The 24,764-nt window shown below is 38.0% G+C and overlaps 2 protein-coding genes and 1 pseudogene across 4 annotated transcripts in view; 1 reads left to right on the top strand and 2 right to left on the bottom strand.

Annotated features, from left to right (window-relative positions):
* Positions 1-17,575, bottom strand: part of LOC149777593 (rabphilin-3A-like) — a 149,358-nt gene extending 131,783 nt beyond the window's left edge. For all 3 annotated transcript variants that reach the window (XM_089942235.1, XM_089942234.1, XM_089942236.1), the window contains exon 1: positions 17,478-17,575. The gene's annotated coding sequence lies outside the window, so the exon portion shown is untranslated. The remainder of the gene's footprint in view (positions 1-17,477) is intronic.
* Positions 4,919-5,428, bottom strand: LOC149777594 (uncharacterized; annotated as a pseudogene).
* On the top strand, positions 11,560-21,506 carry LOC149777592 (uncharacterized). Its single transcript, XM_089941410.1, has 5 exons — positions 11,560-11,631; positions 12,199-13,263; positions 13,410-13,899; positions 14,307-14,587; positions 21,192-21,506. The coding sequence occupies exons 1-5, from the start codon at positions 11,560-11,562 to the stop codon at positions 21,504-21,506; spliced, it is 2,223 nt and encodes a 740-aa protein (XP_089797536.1).
* The last annotated feature ends 3,258 nt before the right edge of the window (positions 21,507-24,764 follow it).

Raw genomic sequence — 24,764 nt, 5'->3', positions numbered from 1 at the left:
TATGGTAGATTTTTGTAAACCATGAAATTCTGCTTGAAAAACTAAAAATCTATCAATGCAGTGACAACTCCCTAAACTGGTTTACTTCTTACTTAACTGATGGAATACAAAGAATATCTTTAAATGGTCAACTTTCTCTAAGTGAAAATATTACTTGTGGAGTACCACAGGACTATCCTCAGACCTCTGTTATTCATCCTTTTTATCAATGACTGGCCTTTTAAGATAGGAACTTCAATTTCTTCCAATGACTTCTATGCTGATTATACTACACTGTCTATGATGGGGAAAACCCAAAACCACACTTGAAAATAATTTACAATATCCTCTCAACAGACTTGATATGACCTATCATGATAAAATTCTTGGTGTATTCATAGATAACAATCTTACTTGGTCTATTCCTATTAAACATGTATCAAAAAAGGTTAATTTTTATCTTTGCCTACTGAAGAAAATCAAAACATACATTACTCTTCAGTATAGGGTCATCTTTTATAAAAGTTACATTCAGCCATATCTGGACTATTGTAATGTAATTTGGGGTAATACCCTCTAATTCAAACATAGCAAACCTTTTAAGACTCCAAAAGAGGGCATACCCATATAATTCTAGATCAATGTATTGACAGTTTCCAGGCTGCAATGAATAATATAAAGATTTTAACAATACATGAAAGAATATTTCTTAGAAAGGCCAAATTGATGTATAAAGTATCCAGAAAAGCCATTCCTGTGTATCTAAGCAATATCTTTCACCAAAAGAGAGATGCTGATAGTACTCCAAATTTAAGGTCCATAAGAATTAAAAATTACATTATAACAAGAGCAAAGAAGGAATTGTTTAAAAAAAGTTTTCAATATACTGGTCCACTGGTATCGAACAACATAAATGGCAGGCTCCTACTATTTCTTCTTTTCATAATCGATGTCTCAAATGGATGAAATCTTAAGACAATTGAAGTTTTAGTCATATAAACATCGCCTGTTTTTCTGTACTTTTGCATCATTTTCACATTCGAATTTTTTCCATGCAGGATGATATTTTCTATTTTCTATATGTTTATATGTTCACAAATGCCTGTGCATATTATGTTCCAGTAATATTCATGCATGCAGACAGCTAACAGCAGAGGGACTCAAGGGAGACTAGATATATCTGTATTCTAATTCAGCTACCCTCATTAAAGAATTATTATTATTATTTTTATTATTTTTATTATTATTATTATTATTATAATGACCATCTGCTTAGTTGTATCCAGAGTTATAAACTGTGCGTGTACGAAGCAATGCACAATACATACTGTACTATTTCTGTCCTAAGTATTTCACTGGTTACCTGTAATTAGAGCCGACTTGTACAAAATGAACCCCCTCATCCAAACATTTTTGGAGTAAAACCAGCAGCTGAGCATGTATACATAGCATGTTACTCTGTCATTGGCAGGAACAGGTGCTCTTCAAAGAAAAGATAACTTTTTTATCAGTCACATGATGTGTCACCTGAAGTATCCTATATAAACAAGCCACCCGCACGAGGTATCTCATAGCTCAAGGTAAAGTGTTTTGTTGTCTATATAAGACAGGGAGGAAAAACCCCACTGTAGTAAAACCTCAACTTGCAACAAAGAATGGGTGGGTGTATACATGTTCAGCATCCGGCTTTACTCCAATAATGCTCCTCCATCCTTCACAAATGATTGGATGAGGGGTTCATTGGCCTCACATGTATACATTGCATCTTTAAAGATTGACAACAAAATGTCTGCTAAAAATATCAAAGGAAAAAGGAAAAGAGTGTTAACATGCAAATCATAATCAAACAAAAAATATTATTTATATGCTGTTAATAAATGCCTCAGCAAAACCCGTACTATTAGTCTGGATATCCCTTACTGATGTCCAATCTGCTGTTTTCAATATATTGTGCAAGGAACAGCCTTGTCTGAAAGCAGCTGATGCTGCAGCAGTTCTGTAAGAATGAGCTTTGAATTTAGACGTATCAATTCCTGATTGTTCTAAAACCATTTTTAACCACCTTGCAATAGTACTAGATGATACAACTCTATAGGAACAATACGATACCAGAACTTGAATAGATTTCCAAAGACTTTTTTAGTCCTGTCAAGATAATGCAACAAAGTATGCATAGTACAAAGCTTCTCATCCTTATAATGTAGTAGTTCCAACTGAAATTCTTACCTTGTCTTGAAGTTTTCAACAAATCAAAAATTTTAGAGTTTGTGCTCTTGGAGCTGTAGATAAAGCAATAAGAGCAACCAGCTTCGACCGCTCCAGTGGCCTAGTGGTTAGAGCGTCCGCCTCGGATGCAGGAGGTCGTGGGTTTGATCCCCGGCTGAGTCATACCAAAGACTTACAAAAACGGTACTAACAGCTGCCTCGCTTGGTGCTCAGCATTAATAGGTTAGTGTTAGGACTGGTCGGCCCGGTGTCAGGATAATGTGACTGGGTGGGATATCATGCTACATGTCTGCAGCATGATGCCCCAGTGCTAGACATCACTATAAACTGCCACATTGCAGACATCGTAGCGATATGACTGAAAATTTTTTAAAGCTACGTTAAAAATCCAAATCACATCACAAACCACACGCAACCAGCTTCATTGTTAATAACCTTAAAGATATAGTTTCCAATGGAAAAAGGGTACACAGGGATTTTAAGACTAGGTTTACATCCCAAGTGTCAGCCTATCTTGGTTTTGGTGGACTTTTGTTAAACAGTCCTTTCAAGTATCTATTAATCAACAAAGGGTTGAGGCACCATGCATTTTTATCAAACATCCTCAAAGTAGTAACATTGCCTTGCGAATATTGACAACACTAAAAGACTAACCTTCAGTTACCAAAGAATCTAAGTATGAAATAACTGTTACTTCTGAGACACAAAAGGGATTAATTTCCCTGATCTTTTTCATTTTTTCCATGCCAAATTACATTGTTTAGTTGTTCCTGGTCTCCATGAATTGTTAATGATGTCCACAGATGCTGGAAGTCCTTGGTTTTGGAGCAATCTCCTGATCAGACAGTCACTGTGACTAAAGATATTGGACTTCCCTTAGAGGATGGGTTTGACCATTGTGTGGAAGAGTCAGTATATTTTTGTGCCTTGGAAGTCTACTTGGAATAGAAATGAAACATGACAAGAGTAAAGGAAACCAGGATTGTGATGTCCAATGTGGAACAATTAAGAGTGCTTTACTAGCATTATCAGAAATAATGTTTTTCAATATTTTCCCAACAACATTAAAAGGGAAAAAAATGCATGGGATTAAATCATGCCAGGAGAGAAAAAAAGGCATTCTTTTTAAAATCACCTGGTTCTGGAAACCATGAGGTGAACTTCTTTAACTGACAGTTTAATCTAGATGCAAAAGGATCTATGTCTGGGACAAAAGTCTGTACACACAATCTTTGAAAAATTTCTTTCTTTAGCATCCATTCAGTGAGTCAGACAAGTTCCTTGATTGATAATCTGCCTGTATATTATGTTTGCCAGCAATATGGACTGCAGATATGAATATTTCCCTTTCCAAGCACCATTCCCAAATCTGTCTAGCTAACTGATCCAATTTAATTGATGCCATTCCACCTGTATTATAAATATACAAGATAGCACATATGCTGTCAGACTGAATCTAAATATGGACATTTTTGTGACCTGAATGAAAAGCTTGTAAGGCATAAGAAATTGCTAACAACTCTATGTAATTTATGGAAAAAATGGTTTCACTCTTGTCCCATCTACCAGAGACTGATCTGTTTGAATCAAGTTCATAAGCTCCCCACCCTGAGAGTGATTCATCAGTTTGAATAGTAAAAGCAATCTTTTCTTGTCTGATAGATTTCCCATTCCTGTCTGCAACATTAAGATACCACCTTTTAAGTTCCTGGACACTTTGTGGAGATAACTGTATTGTACTATCAAAATTTTTGTATTTACTAAGGTCTTTTATTTTTTCATGTTCCAAATACTGTAGTGCATTGGGGCTTCCAGGATTGCATAAAAGGCATTAATAAGCATACCAATAAATAATGCCAACTCTCAGCTCTTAGTAACATTTTTGTTAGTCTTTGGTATAACTCAGCCAGGGATCGAACACACGACTTCCCGCATCCGAGGCAGGCACTCTAACCACTTGGCCACCTGAGCTGTCACCAAATAAATGGATCTTAGTGAAGACTCTTGGAGCAGAGGAAAGCCCAAAAGGTAAACATACAAACTGAAAAAGTTGACCATTCCAAGTAAGCTTTAGAAACTTCTGATAATCTACATGTATATGAATACTGAAATAAGCATTCTTTTAGATCAAAGAAGTAAAGAAATCAATTTTCTGGATGAGATCTAAAACAATTTGAAATGTTTCTTGTTTAAAATGTTCATGGAACAAATTTATTCAACTGTTTCAGGTTAATAACTGGCTGAAATTTTCCATTAGGTTTGGGAACAATAAAAATGTTCTAAAGAAACTGATTACTCTCACATGTGGATGGAACTATAACTCCTTTGTGTAGAAATTCAGTGATTTCATTTGATATAATGGTTGTCTGCTCATTTGAAATGGGAATTTCTTTTGGAAAAAAGGACTAGGAAGGCATGGAATCAAACTCTATTTTGTACCCCGAAATTGTTTGCAAAATCCATGGATCACAAGTAAAATTATTCCATATAGCAAAACAGTGCTTAAGTTTTCCCACAGAACTTATCTCTATAGATTTTAATTTGTGGGCTCATTTGGGGGACTAGTATAGGCAGGTCTCCTTCCTCTATTGGAATTTTGGCATTGATACCTGTACATATTTTGAGATCAAAATCTTGCCCTCTGATTAAAATCTGGACCTCGTATGGGTCCACCACCTCTAGCACCACGGCCTCTATTGAAATCTGTGAATAATTAGGCAAAATTTTCTTTCACAATTGCAAACCCAGTGTCACATCTTTTTAACTTCCTTGGCCACATCATCCCCAAAAAGCATGGATGTTATGCATATTACAAATATTGGAATATTTCCTTTTCAAATGTGGTCAAATCATATACCTCCTTCTTAGGGAGACATGATATTGCACCTGACCCATAAGGGTAATAGCATTTGAAATTAGGATCTTTGCTTTTTCATTAGTGGCAATCTGAGACTTTAGTAATTCTGCTAATTGGACAATTGGCATAATGCCTGCAGCAACAAGATTTTGTATATCCCTAATGGGTTTGTCATAAGAAGGAACTCGTTTGTTAAGGTCATTCCAAATTTCTTGATTGACAATCACAGTTTTCTGGGATTTTGTACTTCTGTACAATATCATCTGTTGCACATAAAGAAGTGCATACAGTATTAATCAGCTCTGCTAAGGATTTAGGTATTGGCTCTCCTTTTTGGGGAGTTTTTAGTTTGGGTAACTGCCACATATTATCAGCATTGGTAGTAGAAATACAGTTGCAGTCAGGCTACAAAGTATCAAACAATGCCCCATTTATTTTTCCACTCAAAGAAATTAGCTTTAGTTGTCTACTTGTATCACCCTCTGTTGGGGTAACATCAACATCGCTATATGGCCCTTCATTTTCAACTTCTACTTCTAATTTAGGTTAGCTTTCACCAAAAAGGGCATCAATTTCATTGTCATATGCCATAACAGGCTGCATTTCAGTTTGACCAAATATTTTCGTCAAAAACTCAATAGCTGTTTCCAACAGGTTATTTATGTCTACGAGACTGGACATCCTTGACTGTCCGACATTTTTTGCTTGTTTAGTTGCCATAACTGGCTTGTATTTTGCCACTTTCTGAACTTTAGTCACAATAGACTTCAATTTTTTTCTCTTTATTTTTCTGTTTTTGTGGCTTCATAACTCTTCTCCCTTTTGAGGAACTTCGCAAAAGGCTGCAATATCCTCAGGCCCGCAACCAGACAATTCTGAGTCAGCTTCGAGGTCGGTAATTGAGAGGACTTCATCCTCTTCAGTAGCCGTTACAAATATATTTTTAAAAAACTTTGACAAATAACACATATTGCTTTGACTAAGTCCTAAGTTGGCTACAACACCACCTAAATACATGCGTATTATTGTACTTACCGCTCCGCTACAACACCAGAATAACTGAGATACCTCTGATGCGGGTGGCTTGTTTATATAGGATACTTCAGGTGACACATCATGTGACTGATAAAAAAGTTTCCTTTTCTTTGAAGAGAGCCTGTTCCCGCCAATGACAGAGTAACATGTTGTATATACATGTGAGGCCAAAGGCTTTACCCAAAAATAATGACTAATAATAAACCTTCCCTTGCTCATGATTTGATAGAGCATCTCTGATCAAATAAATTTAGCAGCACCTATCTGGTTGTTTGACAATGAAGCTAAGCTTGGGGAGTAGTGACTTATAAAACCCCTGAATATGATATCTACTGACCCACAAGAAACTGCAATCATGACTTTATATTTAAATCCATTTAATTCAAAATTTAAAGAGTTGGTAGGTGCTGATTTTATTGACAACGAGTGTTTTCTATAACAGTGAGACATACACAGCACCGCACAATACTATCACATGAACAAATTACAAACTGGAAGCTACAGCTTTTACTGACTGATTTTATTGACATCAAGTCTTTTCTATAACAGTGAGACATACACAGCACTGTACAGTACTATCACATGAACAAATTACAAACTGGATACTACAGTTTTTACTGACTGATTTTATAGACACCGAGTGTTTTCTATAACAGTGAGACATACACAGCACTGTACAGTACTATCACATGAACAAATTACAAACTGGAAGCTACTTTTACTGACTGATTTTATTGACATCAAGTCTTTTCTATAACAGTGAGACATACACAGCACTGTACAGTACTATCACATGAACAAATTACAAACTGGAAGCTACAGCTTTTACTGACTGATTTTATTGACATCAAGTCTTTTCTATAACAGTGAGACATACACAGCACTGTACAGTACTATCACATGAACAAATTACAAACTGGATACTACAGTTTTTACTGACTGATTTTATAGACACCGAGTGTTTTCTATAACAGTGAGACATACACAGCACTGTACGGTACTATCACATGAACAAATTACAAACTGGATACTACAGTTTTTACTGACTGATTTTATAGACACAGAGTGTTTTCTATAACAGTGAGACATACACAGCACTGTACAGTACTATCACATGAACAAATTACAAACTGGAAGCTACTTTTACTGACTGATTTTATTGACATCAAGTCTTTTCTATAACAGTGAGACATACACAGCACTGTACAGTACTATCACATGAACAAATTACAAACTGGAAGCTAGTTTGTACTGATGGATTTTATTGACACCAAGTGTTTTCTATAACAATGAGACATACACAGCACTGTATTATCACATGAAGAAATTACAAACTAGAAGCTACAGTTTTTACTGACTGATTTTATTGACACCGATTATTTTCTATAACAGTGAGACATACACAGCACTGTACTATCACATGAACAAATTACAAACTGGAAGCTAGTTTGTACTGACGGATTTATTGACACCAAGTGTTTTCTATAACAGTGAGACATACACAGCACTGTACTATCACATGAACAAATTACAAACTGGATACTACAGTTTTTACTGACTGATTTTATAAACACCGAGTGTTTTCTATAACAGTGAGACATACACAACACTGTACTATCACATGAAGAAATTACAGACTGGAAGCTACAGGTTTTACTGACTGAATGAAGATTAAAGACACTGATTTGATTTCTATTTTTGCAGAATTCAGAAACAAAATTTCTCAAAGGCACCTGAATACTTATACAAACATACAGATCATAATAAAATATGGTACATACATCAACATGAAAGTATGCAGTCAAAAATTGGAACCATATGTCAGGATTATTCATAATTTACCACCTAGGTATGCAGAAATTGTGAAATTGTTGAAAACCATTCATAATGAGCTCTTCCTATGAAGAGTCTGAACAAAGCACTGACATTTGTGACACTTTCTTTAGCATGACTGAAGGCATGCTACAATCTTTCAAAAAATGCAGTAATTTACTGAGAAACCAAAACAATCTGCTGGGCTACCTGCAGGCTGGTTGCCTGGAAACAGAATTTCTAAAACTGCGTGCCACTTGAACACTGATTAAAAATGTATTCTAGTAACTGATTATAAGTAATTATTCTTCAATAAGGATATACAGCACTACAGTAATTAAGTTTATGAATAGAACACAAAAATACTGTTATGTAAGCGGTATATTGACCCTACTGTACCAATCAAAATTATCATTAAGTATGAAAAACAAAATGACTCTCATCCATCCATTGATTGTTGATGAGTACAACAATGGCAGGTAGCCTGTTCTACATATCATGAACTGTGATAACCTATAACTATAGACAACTGCATATAGCATACTGACATACTGTATAACCTAATTATAGACAACTGCATATAGCATACTGGCATACTGTATAACCTAATTATAGACAACTGCATATAGTATACTGGCATACTGTATAACCTAATTATCGACAACTGCATACAGTATACTGGCATAGTGTATAACCTACTTATAGACAACTGCATATAGCATACTGGCATACTGTATAACCTAATTATAGACAACTGCATACAGTATACTGGCATACTGTATAACCTAATTATCGACAACTGCATATAGTATACTGGCATACTGTATAACCTAATTATAGACAACTGCATAGATTATATTGGCATACTGTATAACCTAATTATAGACAACTGCATATTATAGTATACTGGCATACTGTATAAACTAATTATAGACAACTGCATAGATTGTATTGGCATACTGTATAACCTAATTATAGACAACTGCATATAGTATACTGTCATATTGTATAACCTAATTATAGACAACTGCATATAGTATACTGACATACTGTATAACCTAATTATAGACAACTGCATATAGTATACTGGCATACTGTATAACCTAATTATATACAACTGCATACAATATACTGGCATACTGTGATAACCTAATTATAGACAACTGCATAAAGTATACTGGCATATTGTATTTGGTTCTAAACAAGAATGGATCACAAATAAAAGACATTTTACCTGGTAATGAAAATTGCACTACTTGTTATAATTTATCTCAAATCCTGTTTTCAAGAACTATTGTAAATGATGACAGTTTGCAATAAACAACATCAAATACAACACAATATATTGTGTGTACCTCAATAAAAAATAGATTCTCAAATACTTGTGGCAAATGATGTAATAACTGTGTGAGGGTCCAAACAGGGTACTAAATAAACACCACATCAGTAATAACACATCACATCATGTTAAGTGTGCTGTAAACTTCTGATAAACAGTTTTAAATTATTAAATATTTACAATCATTGCGAGTCTATGCAATCATATATATTCAATTATTCTCTGAAGAGGTAGCTCAGACAACTGAAAATATATTCTATCCTAAATTCTTGAATAATAAGCATAGTGAGTCCACTACATTTTTGCTAGTTTACAATCATCTGCTGTCTGGATTACTGGTATAATTTCATTTATACTGGTGCTCCATGTGGCCAAGTGGTTTAAGGCACCTGAGTTTACAGATCACTGACATATCACCTCTTTACACGTGGGTTCAAGTCCCAGACTTGGCCTGAATGGGCATCTGAGAAAGCTTGCCAGTAGCTTCCCATAGGTTGAAGGTTTTTCCCAGGTTCTTCCCCCATCAGATATACTGACCGCCATGTATAAGCCTATCATGTGCTAAAAAATTACATTAAACTCAAAATAACAACAACAATCATTCATATTTTAGGCATATCATCAACAGAGTCAATAGACAGTCAGTCAGTCATACACAAATGAAGCATTCAATAAAATGACTCTTATTGTCTAACATGTTCTTGGTGATCAGCGATACGTAAACAAGGTAAATTATGTGACTTTCCTTGTATCAGTGTAAACCATCATGAAGTTGATGAACTTATTCAGCCAAGTGATTTGGCTTTGAGTATGAGATGTAGGAGACCTGTATTTGGATGGGGCCGTAAAGGGAACATAGATGTTTTTAAAACATTTTCTATTGATTAATTATTTTCTTATATATTTCCAGAAAAGGAAACATTGTATAACGAAGTTGTTATTAGTAAAGATCAAACATTTCTATTTTAAACAAATAACATTATGAACGACCAGCAGATGGTGCAAGTATCTATTTAGAATGGAAAAAGTCAGCACTACAAGAGTCAGGGCACCTGTGAGAATAAGAAAAACAAGTATATTCAAACAAGGATGTTTTTCAGTTTAATAAATAGATATGTCTATATACTTGAACCTGTATGCCAAAGTATAAATCATGTATGTGTTCAGTATCAACTATTTCAGTGATGGGTATTTTTCTAGAATATGATTATACATACCTTTAAATGGCAAATATTTACTTATTTTGATCCCCATAACATCTATATTCAAGGTAAGTTTATTATTTACATGCCTGGACAAAAACATACATATTAGTGATGACTTAGTGATATTTTTCTGTATGTGTGACAAGTAATTATTTATGCTGTTTTGTGTCTCACATTTGAGCACTTGGTAAAATAATTTAATCACTGTACAGTGTAGTCATTTGCAACGACATTGGGTGCTTTATGCAACAGGATACAAGGAGGTGAATGTGGGCTGGTGGTCTACGTAAAGGGGAGATATTAGACCAAATTCTTACATGTTATCCATTCTGCAATGAATCCATTACATGTACTAGAGTAATAAGAAAGTGGCTATTGATCTAAACTCAAGATTTATTATTTAATAAAATACAGAAAACTGAATTTCCAGATGTAGATAGATTAAATGGACAGAGAGAAAGCTGTACAGAAAACATATGTGAACAGAGAATATGAAAATAATACTCTAGTCATTTTCATCATAATATTTGGGACTAAATGTTATGTCATTATTATTATTGTCAGAATACATAGAGATATATGTTACTGTCTTCATCATAAAGTGCTGCTTATGGCGAATTCAGACCTTTCAGCCTCTTTTAGGAACTACTGTTAAGGTTGTTCAGGACTGACTAGAATCCACTTCATTTGCAAATAAAATTCACATCTCCTTACATCAATTGGATTACATAAGTGTCGGTGGCATTTTATTTTCACTATAGACTCTATGCTGCAGTACACTGCATCAAAATACGTGGACAAAAAGGTATGAATGCTACAGGATATTTAAAGGAAAGAAAGTAAATATAAGTTTTAGTCATTTCTTCACAATCAGAATACCATCCCCACACATCTTTACTGAATTGTGCTTTACCAATACTGTAGCAATTAAGCTATATTATAGCATTAAAGTTTAAGGGGTGCTCATGGAGGGGTAGTACCTCTGGTGGTGGTAGCAGTCATACTCCCTTGGAGGTATCTAGTCCACCTTTGGTCCCCATTTGGTGCTCAATTCTCACCTGTGACTCCAAGAAGCTGCAGCATGCGCAGTGGCCACACCACAGGCAATGGCTTTGACTGACAGACCACAGGCAATGGCTTTGACTGACAGGTTTAACCAGGCTGAGGGTAATCGACAGGTCTCAAACCCTCTGTGAGTTAGGGATTGTCACCCATTGCATGTGAAGACTGGAACCGGCAGACTGTGTGGAGGAACCACCAGCTAGTCAACGGGCAGGAAGAGAGACCCAGCAAAGTGATGTGGAGCGCTAAGAGCATAGTAAGACACATAGGATGCTATGGTCATCCATTGCATCCAGTCTCCATTCCAGCTGTTTTTTACTATGTCTTGCAACTGGACAAAGTGGGACCTGGATGAGAGAGTGAGGCTGATGCAGCGCAACTCTCCCTCACCTTAATCCAACTCATGCCCAAGTCATTTATGTCATCACCTGTGCCCAAGTCCTACAGCAATGGGCGAGCTACGACGTGGCAGGTGTGGATGCACTGGCAGCCATAGAGATGGACCTGCACACAGGTGGCTCAAGCCATTGGGTCATCTTCCATTGACCTGAAGCAAAAACGGCTGTCGGCAGCCGTCTGAGCAACTAAGCAGACCTCTTCAGGAAAATGCTGCTAACCTCTGTGGCCTGATGAAGGGGCTAAAAAAGGTGCCCTAAAAAAACTGCTTCAACTACCCCGCCCAGCTTACTGCGGCTGGAGGGAATCCCATTCTTGCGGTCGAAACACAAAGAAAACCTGAAAGGTTCCACTCTCACTCTTGGTGCGTGGAACATACACACACTCTATTGGATCATGCAGAGGCTGACAGACCGGAGAGAAGAACTGCCCTGATTGCAAGAGAACTTACTCGCTACAAGATAGAGATTGCAGCCCTTAGTGAAACTCGCTTGTCCAATGAGGGCCTGGAGTTGACTGAAGTTGGAGCTGGCTACACCTTTTTCTGGAGTGGATGTGGCAACGATGAACATCATGAGTCTGGAGTTGGTTTTGCTGTCAAGTCGAGTTTGGTGAATAAGCTCTCCACTTTACCAAAGGGAATTAATGACCAGCTAATAATGCTGAAGCTACCTTTACATGGAAAAAAGCAAGCTACACCCATTAGTATTTATGCGCCAAGCATAACCAACTTGGAGGAAGCCAAAGACAAGTTCTACCAGGATCTGGAAGCTCTGATTGCTTCAGTACCAAAGTCAGACACCTCATGGGAGGGAGTTATTGGCAGACATGGCATAAGCAACTGCAACAGTAATGGACATCTGCTCTTGAGGATGTGTACAAAATATGATCTCATGATCACAAACACCATCTTCCGTCTGCCTAACCATAATAAAACAACTTGGATGCACCTACAGTCTAAGCATAGGCATCTGATTGACTACATCTTAGTCCATAGGAATGAGAGGCAGGATGTCCATGTGGCCATGGTCATGTGTGGTGCTGACTGCTGGACAGGCCACAGGCTACTGATTTCCAAGATGAATCTTAGAATTCAACCTCTCAGACATCCACAGGGAATTAAAGTCCCAAAACAACTCAACATCTCCAGGCTGAAAGTCTGCAACACTGAGCAAGCTCTGTCTGAAACTCTGACAAGCCAGCTAGAAACTGCAGACTCTGATACCAATGATGCAGAGAAATGCTGGGCGGTCTTCAAACATCTGGTGTACTCTATTACATCTGAATCCCTTGGCATCACTGCATGTAAGCACCAAGACTGGTTTCATCTGAAACCCTTGGCATCACTGCATGTAAGCACCAAGACTGGTTTGACGAGAACTGTGAAGAAATACAGTCCCTGCTAGAGGAGAAGCCTAGTCTCCATCGTACATACAACAGTGACCCCTAGTCCACTGCAAAGAAAGTTACCTTCAGCAGAGTCCACCAAGATGTGCAGAAGAAACCACGCGAGATGCAGGAAAAGGCTGATGATATTCAGTCCTTTGCTGGCAGACACGACATAAAGAATTTCTATAGTGCTCTTCGTGATGTTCATGGCCCAATAACATCAGGAACAGCTCCACTCTTGAGCTCTGATGGCAGCACTCTCATAACCGAGAAGATACTGCATCGCTGGGCAGAACACTTTGATGGTTTCCTCAACAGACCCTCTTCCATCAACGATAAAGCGATCAACCGTCTACCCCAGGTGGAGATCAATGAGAGATTGGCTGACCCTCCAACAGTGTTGGAAACTCATAAGGCCACTGAACTCCTGTCTAGTGGGAAAGCTCCAGGAGCAGACTCCATCCCAGCTGAGATCAACAAGTCTGGTGGGCCTAAGCTGGTGAAAAGACTAACAGAGATCTTCTGTGGGATGTGGAAGCAGAAACGCATACCCCAGGAATTCAAGGTTGCATTCATCATCCACATTTACAAACGCAAAGGCAATAGACAATCCTTTATCAAACATAGAGGAATCTCTCTACTCTGCCTCGCAGGAAAGGTCCCCACCAGGCTACTGCTAAACAGACTCACAGAGCACCTTGATCATGGCCTACTGCCAGAAGGTCAGTGTGGCTTCAGAAAGGAAAGAGGCACCATCGACATGATCTTTGCTGCCAGACAGATGCAAGAAAAGTGTCTTGAACAAAATGTCCAGCTATACACCACCTTTGTGGACCAGACTAAGGCACTGTCAGCCGTGAAGGAATTTGGAAGATCATGGCCAAAATTGGATGTCCAAAAGCCTTCATTGAAATGGTGAGACATTTTCATGATGGCATGCTTGCCAGAGTCCAGGACCAGGGTAACTATTCTGAACCCTTTGCAGTTACAAATGGTGTGAAACAAGGATGTGCCTTAGCCCTCACTCTCTTCAGCCTCGTGTTCTCCGCAATGTTGAAGGATGCTTTCAAGGGCAGTTATGTGGGAGTTGGTCTCCGATACAGTCTGGATGGGAAGTTGTTCAACCTGAGGAGGCTTCAAACGAAAACCAAAGTCAAAGGTGAGAACATTCACGACCTCCTGTTTGCAGATGACTGTGCCCTCAACTCCAGTACAGAAGCAGGCATGCAGCAGAGCACAGACCTTTTTCCACAGCATGCACCAACTTCGGACTCACCATCTCTGCCAGCAAGACCAAGCTTCTGCATCAGCCAGCTCCTGGAGAAGATTACCTGGAACCATCCATCACTGTCAATGGCCAAAAGCTCAAAAATGTAGACAGGTTCACATACCTTGGCAACATCCTTTCACAAGCAGTCCAATACATGATGAGGTCAACACCAGGATTGCCAAATCTAGTGTAGCATTTGGCAGACTCCGCTCAAATGTCTGGGATAGGAGATGCATCAAGCTTGCCACCAAACTCAAATTCTACACAGCAGTTGTTCTCGCCACCCTCCTCTATGTTTGCAAGACCTGGACTTGTATAGCCACCATGTTAAAAAACTGAACCACTTTCATATGAGCTCCCTGAGAAAACTACTGAAAATCAGATGGCAGGAAAAGATACCTGTGTGGTATCATAGTTTGCTTGCTAGTTCTAATAACTGCTCCTCTTAGTAATAATAATAATAATAATAAAGACTTTATTTAAAGAAGGTAACTCAATTAGTTACAGAACTACTAATCAACCTTGAGGCATTCTATCTGTTATATACAATATATACAGTATATACAACATAATATGAAGAGTCTGGCTTGACACTAAATAATTAAGTAATTTTAAAATTCAAAGTATCAAGCCTAGAACACAAGCACAGGCATCAGTGAAAACAAACATATATAAAACATAAAATATCATCCTGCATTGAAAAATTCAGCCATGAAAATGATGCAAAATTACAGAAAATAAATTATAGTAGCTGCTACATTAGATAGGGACTGCTCCCTGAGGGGGAGGGGTGCCACAATCCATCATGGAAGCTTATTGATGTGTACCCAGAATGTGTGTGAATAAATACTGTTTTCATGACAGTACCGAACACAGAGGTGCTCACTCAGGCCAGCATGACAAGCACCCACACCATGCCGTGGAAGGCACAACTCTGATGGAGAACTAGCCCCATGGAGAACTTGCCCTGGAAGAACTTGCCCCAACGTATCTGGAGAAGTTGCCCCAGAGTGGTTGGAGAAACCGCCCCAAAACTTGTCACCTGGAAAACCTATTTAATATGAGTCTTCGAAATAAATAAGTTATTTAAAAGATAGAAATGTGTACCTTAGAACAATACTGTTAGCAACAAAGATTTCACAACATGGTGGTTACCACATTATTCGATCACATTTTGAATTGTTAAATTACCTAATTGAGATTATAATTCATCGTGATTAACATTCGCACCAAAATTCAAATATACCACCCCACACACGTCATTTTCCATTGCAAGTGTTTACTTAAGCCCTGTATATGTCGGACTATTATTACTGATCATTGCAGAATCGCTGTTTGCTGTTGCTGATGCCGTTTAGTGGTCACCATTGTCAGTCATTATAGCAGACTCGCTTGTCTGAAAGTTACCAAACATGAGATGATATTGTCATCTGCATGGTGCCCAAGATGGTAAGAAATTCATGCAGCCCACGACTGTTACATCATATAACATATTATGTTCTACTTTCCCTCATAAGTTTTGTCTCCATCCATCAAAAGCAGACAGTTCATTGTAACTGTTTATTAAATATTTATTTTCAATGAATGCCATTATTTTCAATGGAATTTAATCTTTGCCTCTTATTTTAATAATGTCTAAATTATATCAGCGAGTTCCCTTTTTAATAGTTATAAACCTTGGTTAGAATAACTTAAATACGTCTTGATTATCTGATGGCTTCACTCCGTCTGTTCTAGATTACATGCTGTACCTGTATCCTAATACTATTTTATTATGTTTGTCATTCTAACGTAATGGTGCAAATGTCATCATAGCAAAGTGTATCCTTGATAATTCCCTGACCATGATGTCCGCATGCCGGCAGAAAGCCCACATAAGAAATTCTTTTATGGAGAGCTACAGCAAGGCATGAGATCTCACGGTAGTCCAAAAAAGAGTTACAAGGACACCCAAAGCCTTGCTGAAGAACTTAGGCATTGATCCTGACAGCTGGAGAGTATCGCTGCTGATCGATCTGCTTGGCAAAGTCAAGTCATTGCCTGTGCAGCAGCCTTCAAGCAGAAAAGACTGCTGGACGCAGCTGAGAAACGTGATCTGCGCAAATCCAGGAACAGCAGTTCCACAACTCCCTGTCAGCAACATGTACACCCATATCCCCACTGCAACAGACTCTTCAGGGCCCGTATCAGACTGATCAGTTATCTCCCACCCCCAGTGAATCGATGACATTGAATGGTCCTCATTGACACCGACTGACGAACATCATCAGCATTAAAGTTTAAAATGATTAATTTTCAATTTAACATAAGTAAACGCGCCTACACGACCATTATGACATTCACTTTTGACAGAGTGGGGTGGTTAGGGTTGTAGAACTACAAATCCTTAAAAGTTTTTATCGTTGTTAGTTTCTTGTGATCGGTGAAAGTAACCAAAACTTTGCACAAGGACGCTAATGCGGTCGGCAGTGTACCCAAAAATGGCTTGGCGGTCCGTATAGTATACCACGTTCAACACCTTTAAAATCACGCGATAAAAATTGAAATTAACACCAGAATTGGTCCTTGGAGAAGAGAAACTTAATTAAGCAACACTGTTTTATCTGCATTCAGCCCCGTTTAAAAAAGATCGCACCGATGTGGGCAGCCAATATTTTCTGCAGATTTTTGCATGCTTTAAGAAAAAAGATTGGACTTATTAAGCAATGCTGTATATTTGACCTTGTAAATTAATGGGTACGAAACGACCAATTTCCACTGGGTACGAAACGACTTGGGTACAGTACGGAATATGAGCCCTCTCAGTACGCCTTTTACAAAAACTAACAAATTGTAGACCCTGATTTGCAGGATTCATGCACATCAGTGTCGACATATTACATGGTGGAACTATAAACATGATCTTACCTTGTTCTGCGACGGGTAACACTTGATGTTCACATCTAGATCTGCAATGACATTTAAGCTAGTAATGTGACATTTCCATACGGTTGTTGATATTGGGCGACAACTTGAAATAAACCATTTCTCGAGAATTATGCACAACAACTTGGAATTTCAAATTGTTGCACTCTATCTCAAGAAAATGGAGATTGGTTCTGAGTTTATCAGAAGGCTACTTTGGAGATCTCGTGCAGTGGCGTAGTAAGGGTAAATGGCGCCCGGGGCGACGATGAAGGCTCTATGGGGTTTTGGCGCCAGGAGCAACCGCCCTCCGCCCTCTCGAGTTAGTAAGCTACTGATTTCGCGCGCTTGCCTCTGTGTGTGTGTGTGTGCTTTGAATTTACATTATGTATAAGAATAAAGAACTTTTACAAACTAACTTCTTATTTAGCAACCATCTAAATGCAGTTATGCGCTAGAAATGGTTAGACCGAGATAAAGTGAGTTAATGAGTCAACCTGAATTACTTGTCCATTCATATTGTTCAAATTTAGTACATATCTCAGATATCTAATTATTTGACATTTGGTTTTAAAAATGTCTTTAGTCTCATTTTTCTACTTTTTGGCATATTTTGTTTTAAAAAATTTAGATTTCAATTTTATGTTAAAAATAGTTAATAGCATAATATATTTAAGCATTTGTTGATTTAATGATTGTTATTTATTATTTATTTATTTACTCAGTTATATTTGACCTCTGATATTATTTTTTACTGTATTATATTTGTAATAAGTATGTTGCCGAATACGTTGTTGGTAAAGACTGAATTAAAAGATTGATTAAGAACGCCGCGACCTCAGCAACTGTTCCAACTACAAAGGAATCACACTTTTATCAGTACCAGGGAAAGTCTTCAATCGGGTCCTCTTGGAGAGGATGAAGGAGGCCGTTGACCCACAGTTACGAGATGAGCAAGCGGGCTTCCGGCAGAACAGATCGTGTACGGACCAAAAAGCTACTCTTCGCATCATAGTCGAGCAATCGTTGGAGTAGAATTCTTCACTCTACATCAACTTTGTCGATTATGAGAAGGCATTCGACAGCGTGGACCGAGAGACACTCTGGAAACTTCTTTGCCACTATGGCATCCCAACCAAGCTGGTGAACATGATCAAAAACACTTACAACGGAATGTCCTGCAGAGTCATTCATGCAGGACAGTACACATACAGCTTCCTAGTGCAGCATGGCGTGAGGCAAGGCTGCTTGCTGTCGCCGTTTCTCTTCCTTCTCGCCATCGACTGGATTATGAAGACGTCCACCAATGGGCGGAGAAATGTGATCAAGTGGACATTGTGGAGTCAACTTGAGGACCTGGATTTTGCCGATGACCTAGCACTCTTGTCCCATAGTCAGCAGCAAATGCAGGACAAGACCGACATACTGGCAGCCACATCAGCACAGATTGGCCTCAACATCCACAAAGACAAGACCAAGATCCTCAAGATCAATTACGCCAGTTAACAACCCAGTCACACTGCAGGGAAGTCCCCTGGAAGAGGTGGTGTCCTTCACGTACCTGGGCAGCATTATCAACCAGCAGGGTGGCACAGATGCAGATGTCAAGGCAAGGATCGGAAAAGCGAGAGCAGCTTTCATACAGCTCAAGAACATCTGGAGCTCCAATGAAATTTCCTTAACTACCAAGATCAGAATGTTCAACTCCAATGTGAAGTCAGTCCTACTGTATGGAGCAGAGACCTGGAGAACCACCAAGTCGACCGTAAAGAGAGTTCAGACCTTCATCAACAGCTGCCTAAGAAGAATTCTTCAGATCCGCTGGCCAGACACCATCAGCAACACCAACCTGTGGCAGAGAACCTCCCAGCTTCCAGTAGAGGACGAGATAAAGAAGAGAAGGTAGGGTTGGATAGGACACACCCTACACAAGCCGCCAACCAACATTACCAGACAGGCATTGAAATGGAACCCTCAAGGCAAGCGTAGAAGGGGACGACCAAGAAACACCTGGCGACGCGAGCTTGAGGCGGACATCACTAAGATGGGTCACACCTGGAGTCAGCTTGAAGGGATGACACAGGACAGAAGCCTTTGGCGATCTTTCGTGGGCGGCCTATACCCCGGCAGGGGTGACGGGCAAAACTAACTAATTAAGAACGCTGCACAGAAATATGTGTAAAAGGGATAGTCACTAGGTAATAATTTATTTATGGCATTTACATATTGAACAGTAATGGCACAGTTACGAAGGATAATTTTAAGTTGATACATCATGCCTGCATTCCATTTTGCCATTTTCGGAATTTAATCCTTAAAAGACTATTTTAATGGTAGGAAAGGTCTTAAAGAGAGTTGTTTCATTTTTTTAAAAATATTTGGAAGGTATTAAAGGTCTAAAGGGACTGTTACTATGCTATAATGCTATAATGCTATATAGCATTATGCCCCGTAATGTTATATTTCACAGTTAAGAAGGTTACTCCATATTGTTACGTGACGCCTGCATGTAGTGTGTTGTACTTTAGTCCTGTAAAGACAATTTGTAAAAGTAGGAAAGGTCTTGAAGGGAGTAGTATGATAATAGAAGTTTTAAATAATCATTATTGATATCGGTTAAAGGCTTTTACTCCCATGACTTTGTCTTCATATTACGCACACGTGCCCACATATGAACATTACACACATGCGCCAGTGCATGAGGAAAGTTGTTTGTGGTAGAATATTCAGCCAAGATTAGTAATCAACAAAACCGCTATTATCATACTATTTCATCATTCAGTTGCGAAATCAAACGAGTAATGATTATTCAACTTGCAATGGCAAACATGCGAACAGCTACTCGATTTAACTGTCTGAAAATCATAATCGTTAATGCTCTTGCTCTGTATCTATGCTTACAGCCACCAGTTTTTTTTTTTATATTTCCACCAATACGGTGTCGAAATCACCCATGCTTATCATTTTAGCATCAGTAGCCTTCGAGTACAGCTTAATAATCGTAAGCTCCCCCTTTTTAACGCGTTTCACAATAACGCAATTCCGGATATAACGCAGTAGCGCTTTAGACATCAAAATCAAAATTATAATTATAAATTTTTTTTTAAAATATTCTACTTATTATAAGCTGAAAGATTTATATTAAAAAAAATTATATACCTCATTTTTGGGATCCCTCCCCCCCCCCCCCATGAGTCTGCCAGAAAAAAATCATTCGGATCATTACCAGAACATGGTTTTACAGTCATAGTTTAACTCTAATCAGCCATATTCCTAACAGGTTATTGGACACACAAAATTCCCCATAAGCTATTATTACCACAGGTCCGTAGTAACTACTGTATTTGGCTAAAGTACACATGACTATCTAATTTTCCTTTAGCACTAAAGCAACCCTAGTAGATCAGTGACTTGATTTATGTACATAGTTCACTGATTACAGAGAATGTTTATTGACACCTAGAAGGCAACAATCACAGAGAGGATTAGTGGCAGCATGCCTTTTCAACTTGTCGCCGCTTTCGGTAATCCATTGCAGCGAAGCTCAGAAGAAATTGATGTTTATTTGCATAATGTAGCTACAGTACAAATAAAGTCTATTCAATCAATTAAGTGTCACTTTACAACTTTACAATTAAATCATATTAGAAATGAGTTTAGTCTTGTTAGTATTTACGAGTGAATTAAGACAATTAATCTTTCAATGAATACGTCCAGGAAAAAGAAAACCTATTCGGTCAGTACGATTGTGGTTCCAAGGGATTCATGGAGGAGGATGTTGGAAAGGCTGAAATTGTGTTACTGGGTCATTTTAACTCGTTTGACGATAGTCAGGGCTGGATCAAAAAAGAAGAGGACTGCTCCACTGTTGAATGTAAGACTAATGCTGATATATGTACGGTTTTTCTTAGCGCCAAAAGAGATAATTTAGATTCCGATCAACAGGAAGTAGAATCTGCTGTTGACAGTGACCATGAGGACGCGCTGGAAATACCACATGCTGTGTTTGAAGCAATATTTACATTAGAATAAGGACTGATGTGGCTAGAGAGCTATGGCATTGAGCCCTTGAAATTATGAAGATGAGAAATATCACAGACTTAGAAAAATTCTGCCTCAAAGAACCTAAAATCACCAAATACTTCCAGTAGGAAACGCACATCGTTAACAGTGTTAATTCAATATGGACTAATACTTTTTGTAAACAAATATGCTTGTTTTGGACATGGTTGGATTATAAGTGGATTACATACGTGTTTGCAAGTCTGTCATTTTTCTGTTATTCCGTGTTCTTGAATTGCCTTTAGCGTGCTAAACATAATGTGTCGTCACCCACTAGCTAATAATTGTATTTAACTGATATTATGAACGGAAAATTAGATGTTTTAGTGATTAAAATTGTTTAAAAAATGACATTACTCAGAGCACTTATTACAGATCTACATAGGTGTTGAAATGGTCAATATACGATTGTGAGCTTTATTAAATAAGAATAAAGCTTTTAACGTCTGACTGCATCGCCTCCAAGAGCAGCCTAAATAAAATCATTTTTTGGCAAGTGATTATAACATATTTAATCACCTTAAACTTGATGCAGCTGTAGATAGAAAGTATAACTGGCAAAATTATTTATTAAAATGAAGTGATAATATCACTGTTTTTAATGTTACTCGCGATCTGATCTAGCATGTGTGGCAATAGGTTGAAATAAAACAATCGAAAACTTGATGTATTTTTACTGACCTTTCAAAATAGTATCGGACATATTTACATGTAAAAATACCAAACAGTGAAAAGAAAAACAATTTACATAAATTAACAGTCACACTATTCAGTTAACTGGCGTTTTGTTTACACCCCTCCTCTTATGCCAACTACAAGTACACTCAACACTTTTTATCAATTTCGCTATTCAGTTGTTTGGTACATAACGCGGTCGGCATTTATAGATCCCCAACTCCCGCGTTATAACGGTACATAGCTGTATTGAGACCGCTTTGTTTCTCTGCAAGAAGTTCTGAATAGGCATATATTCGCGAATGCAGTCCTGAGGAGATAATTTCATTGGCGCTGCCAATCAAACCTGCTACTACTGATATAGCATACCGCTCCGGTGGCCTAATGGTGAGAGCAACCGCCTTGGATGCGGGTGGTCGCCGGTTCAAACCCCGGCTATGTCATACCAAAGACTTATGGAAATGGTACTAAAAGCTTCATAGCTAGGCGCTCAGCATTAAGAATTAGTGTTAGGAATGGTCGGCCTGGTGTCGAAATAGTGTGACCGGGTGGGACATGATGATACATGTCTGTGACATGATGCTCTACACATCATTATAAACTGTCACACTGCAGATATCGTAGCGATATGACTGAAAAAAGTTTAAGCTGCGTTAAAAATCCAAAACACACTCACACACACACACAACTGAAAACGTTCACATGATAGACAGATTTTCAAAGTCCTGGATCTAAGTGTGGCAATTATCTAAGCAATGTTAATTTAAAATTGCACTATTTTATTATTCTGGTATTTTAATTTAATAAATACTTTATTTTACACTTTTGATATTGCAATTTAAAATGACTTTATTATATGGTTTTGGTATTTTAATTTGATAAAAACATTCTATAATTTTAGTAATGTAATTTAAAATAACATTATTCTATAGCTTTGGTATTTTAATATAACGTAACATGATTCTGTAGTTTTTGGTACTTTAATTTAAAAACAATATTCTATTGTTTTATTATTGTAAGAAAAAAAGAAAGATAACAAATGGCGTATTCTTTCCGCAAATTATTGCGTAGGTACGCGAGGCTAGTACGGCCATTTGTCCGCTGACACTAATTAGATTTAAGTTTCTTTTAACTGTTTGACGGTTAATCACGGTAAATACTCTAAGCTATATTCAATATACTTTTCATGTTCTGACATTTTGATTGTAATTCTCTCAGCAGTTACTGCCTCGTTTTAGAATTCTGAGATTTTGTTAGATAACCCGAGAGCGTTATTTTCAGGTAGAGATGCTTCCCGATAAGGTCATTTGACATGGACGATGGGCAACCTGGCAGTTTCTCCTATATGCAACCATAAAATCTGGCCATTTTGAATTTGGTACATTGAAGCAAAATCTACTTATGAATTACAAGTATAGATACTAACAGAAACTGGTCTATTAGTGTGCCTGTAATAGTTTCCGCAGTCGTAGTTCATGCCATTTTCCTCGGCTATTGGCAAATAGCATCGACGACCTACCGCGACTATTGGCAAATAGCACTGATGATCTGCCGCGGCTATTTGGCAAATAGCATTGATGACCTGCCGCGTCTTTTTGGCAAATAGCATTGATGACCTACCACAGCTATTTGGAAAATAGTATTGATGACCTGCCGCGGCTATTTGGCAAATAGCATAGACGACCACACACTTGATTTTTTGCGTGTCGCATCTGTTGTTCCGCTTCGATCATTCTTTGCGTCAGTAACACTGAAAATCTATCATCATTCTTTCATTAATAGTGTAAATGTTCAGTATATTTGTTCGACTAAGGATTAATCACGTTCAGGCTCAACACGCACACGATCAAGCATTCTTTTTTACTGGTACACCTATCAAACAATTATAGAAAATCTCTGCATGAGAAATATTTAAGACTGGCGATTGTTATGTTCTCTGGCCTAACTCCAAGTTCATATAAAAGCAAACCAATTACCCCATTGGGAGGTGTCTGAAACGATCGTTCTCGCCTCTGCCCCACACCAGTTACACTGACAAGTACGGCCTTGTTAAATTACTGTCGAGATTTTTCTCTTCTTGATTGAGTCAATGTTGCTTTAGCATGATCAAAGGTGTATGCATCCGGAGTGGATTTATCTGTAATTGCAACTCAACGTTATTGATACAATCCATGTGTTTTCGCACCTGGTCGTGCAATCAGCGACCGGATATTTTCACGTGTTATTACGATCATAAAACTCGTTTCGAGTTGATAGTGGTACATCAGAGTGGTTCCAACTATTAGTTTTTGTTTTGTGCTTGGACGTGAACTACTGGATGTTCCAAGTAAATAATTGTGATTATTCATGGAGTGAATACGATAAATAATTTCACTGCCGCATCGATAAAAAGATAACCGTGAAATCTGAAGTTATTTATAAGATGCTTACTTGGCCGAGCGTAAATATATCCTCCTCCCGTGACGGATGACTCGAGTTAAAATCCAACAAGGCGCGTGTCATTTTTTCTTGATGTGCTATTTTACTTTGAATTTGGAAAGAGAGTTGTGTAAC

Source organism: Sinohyriopsis cumingii, chromosome 18 (genome assembly GCF_028554795.1).
Source record: "Sinohyriopsis cumingii isolate HCF-2022 chromosome 18, ASM2855479v2, whole genome shotgun sequence".
Classification (NCBI taxonomy): domain Eukaryota; kingdom Metazoa; phylum Mollusca; class Bivalvia; order Unionida; family Unionidae; genus Sinohyriopsis; species Sinohyriopsis cumingii.
Note: the sequence above shows the minus strand (reverse complement) of the source record. Positions and strands in the feature narration are given on the sequence as shown.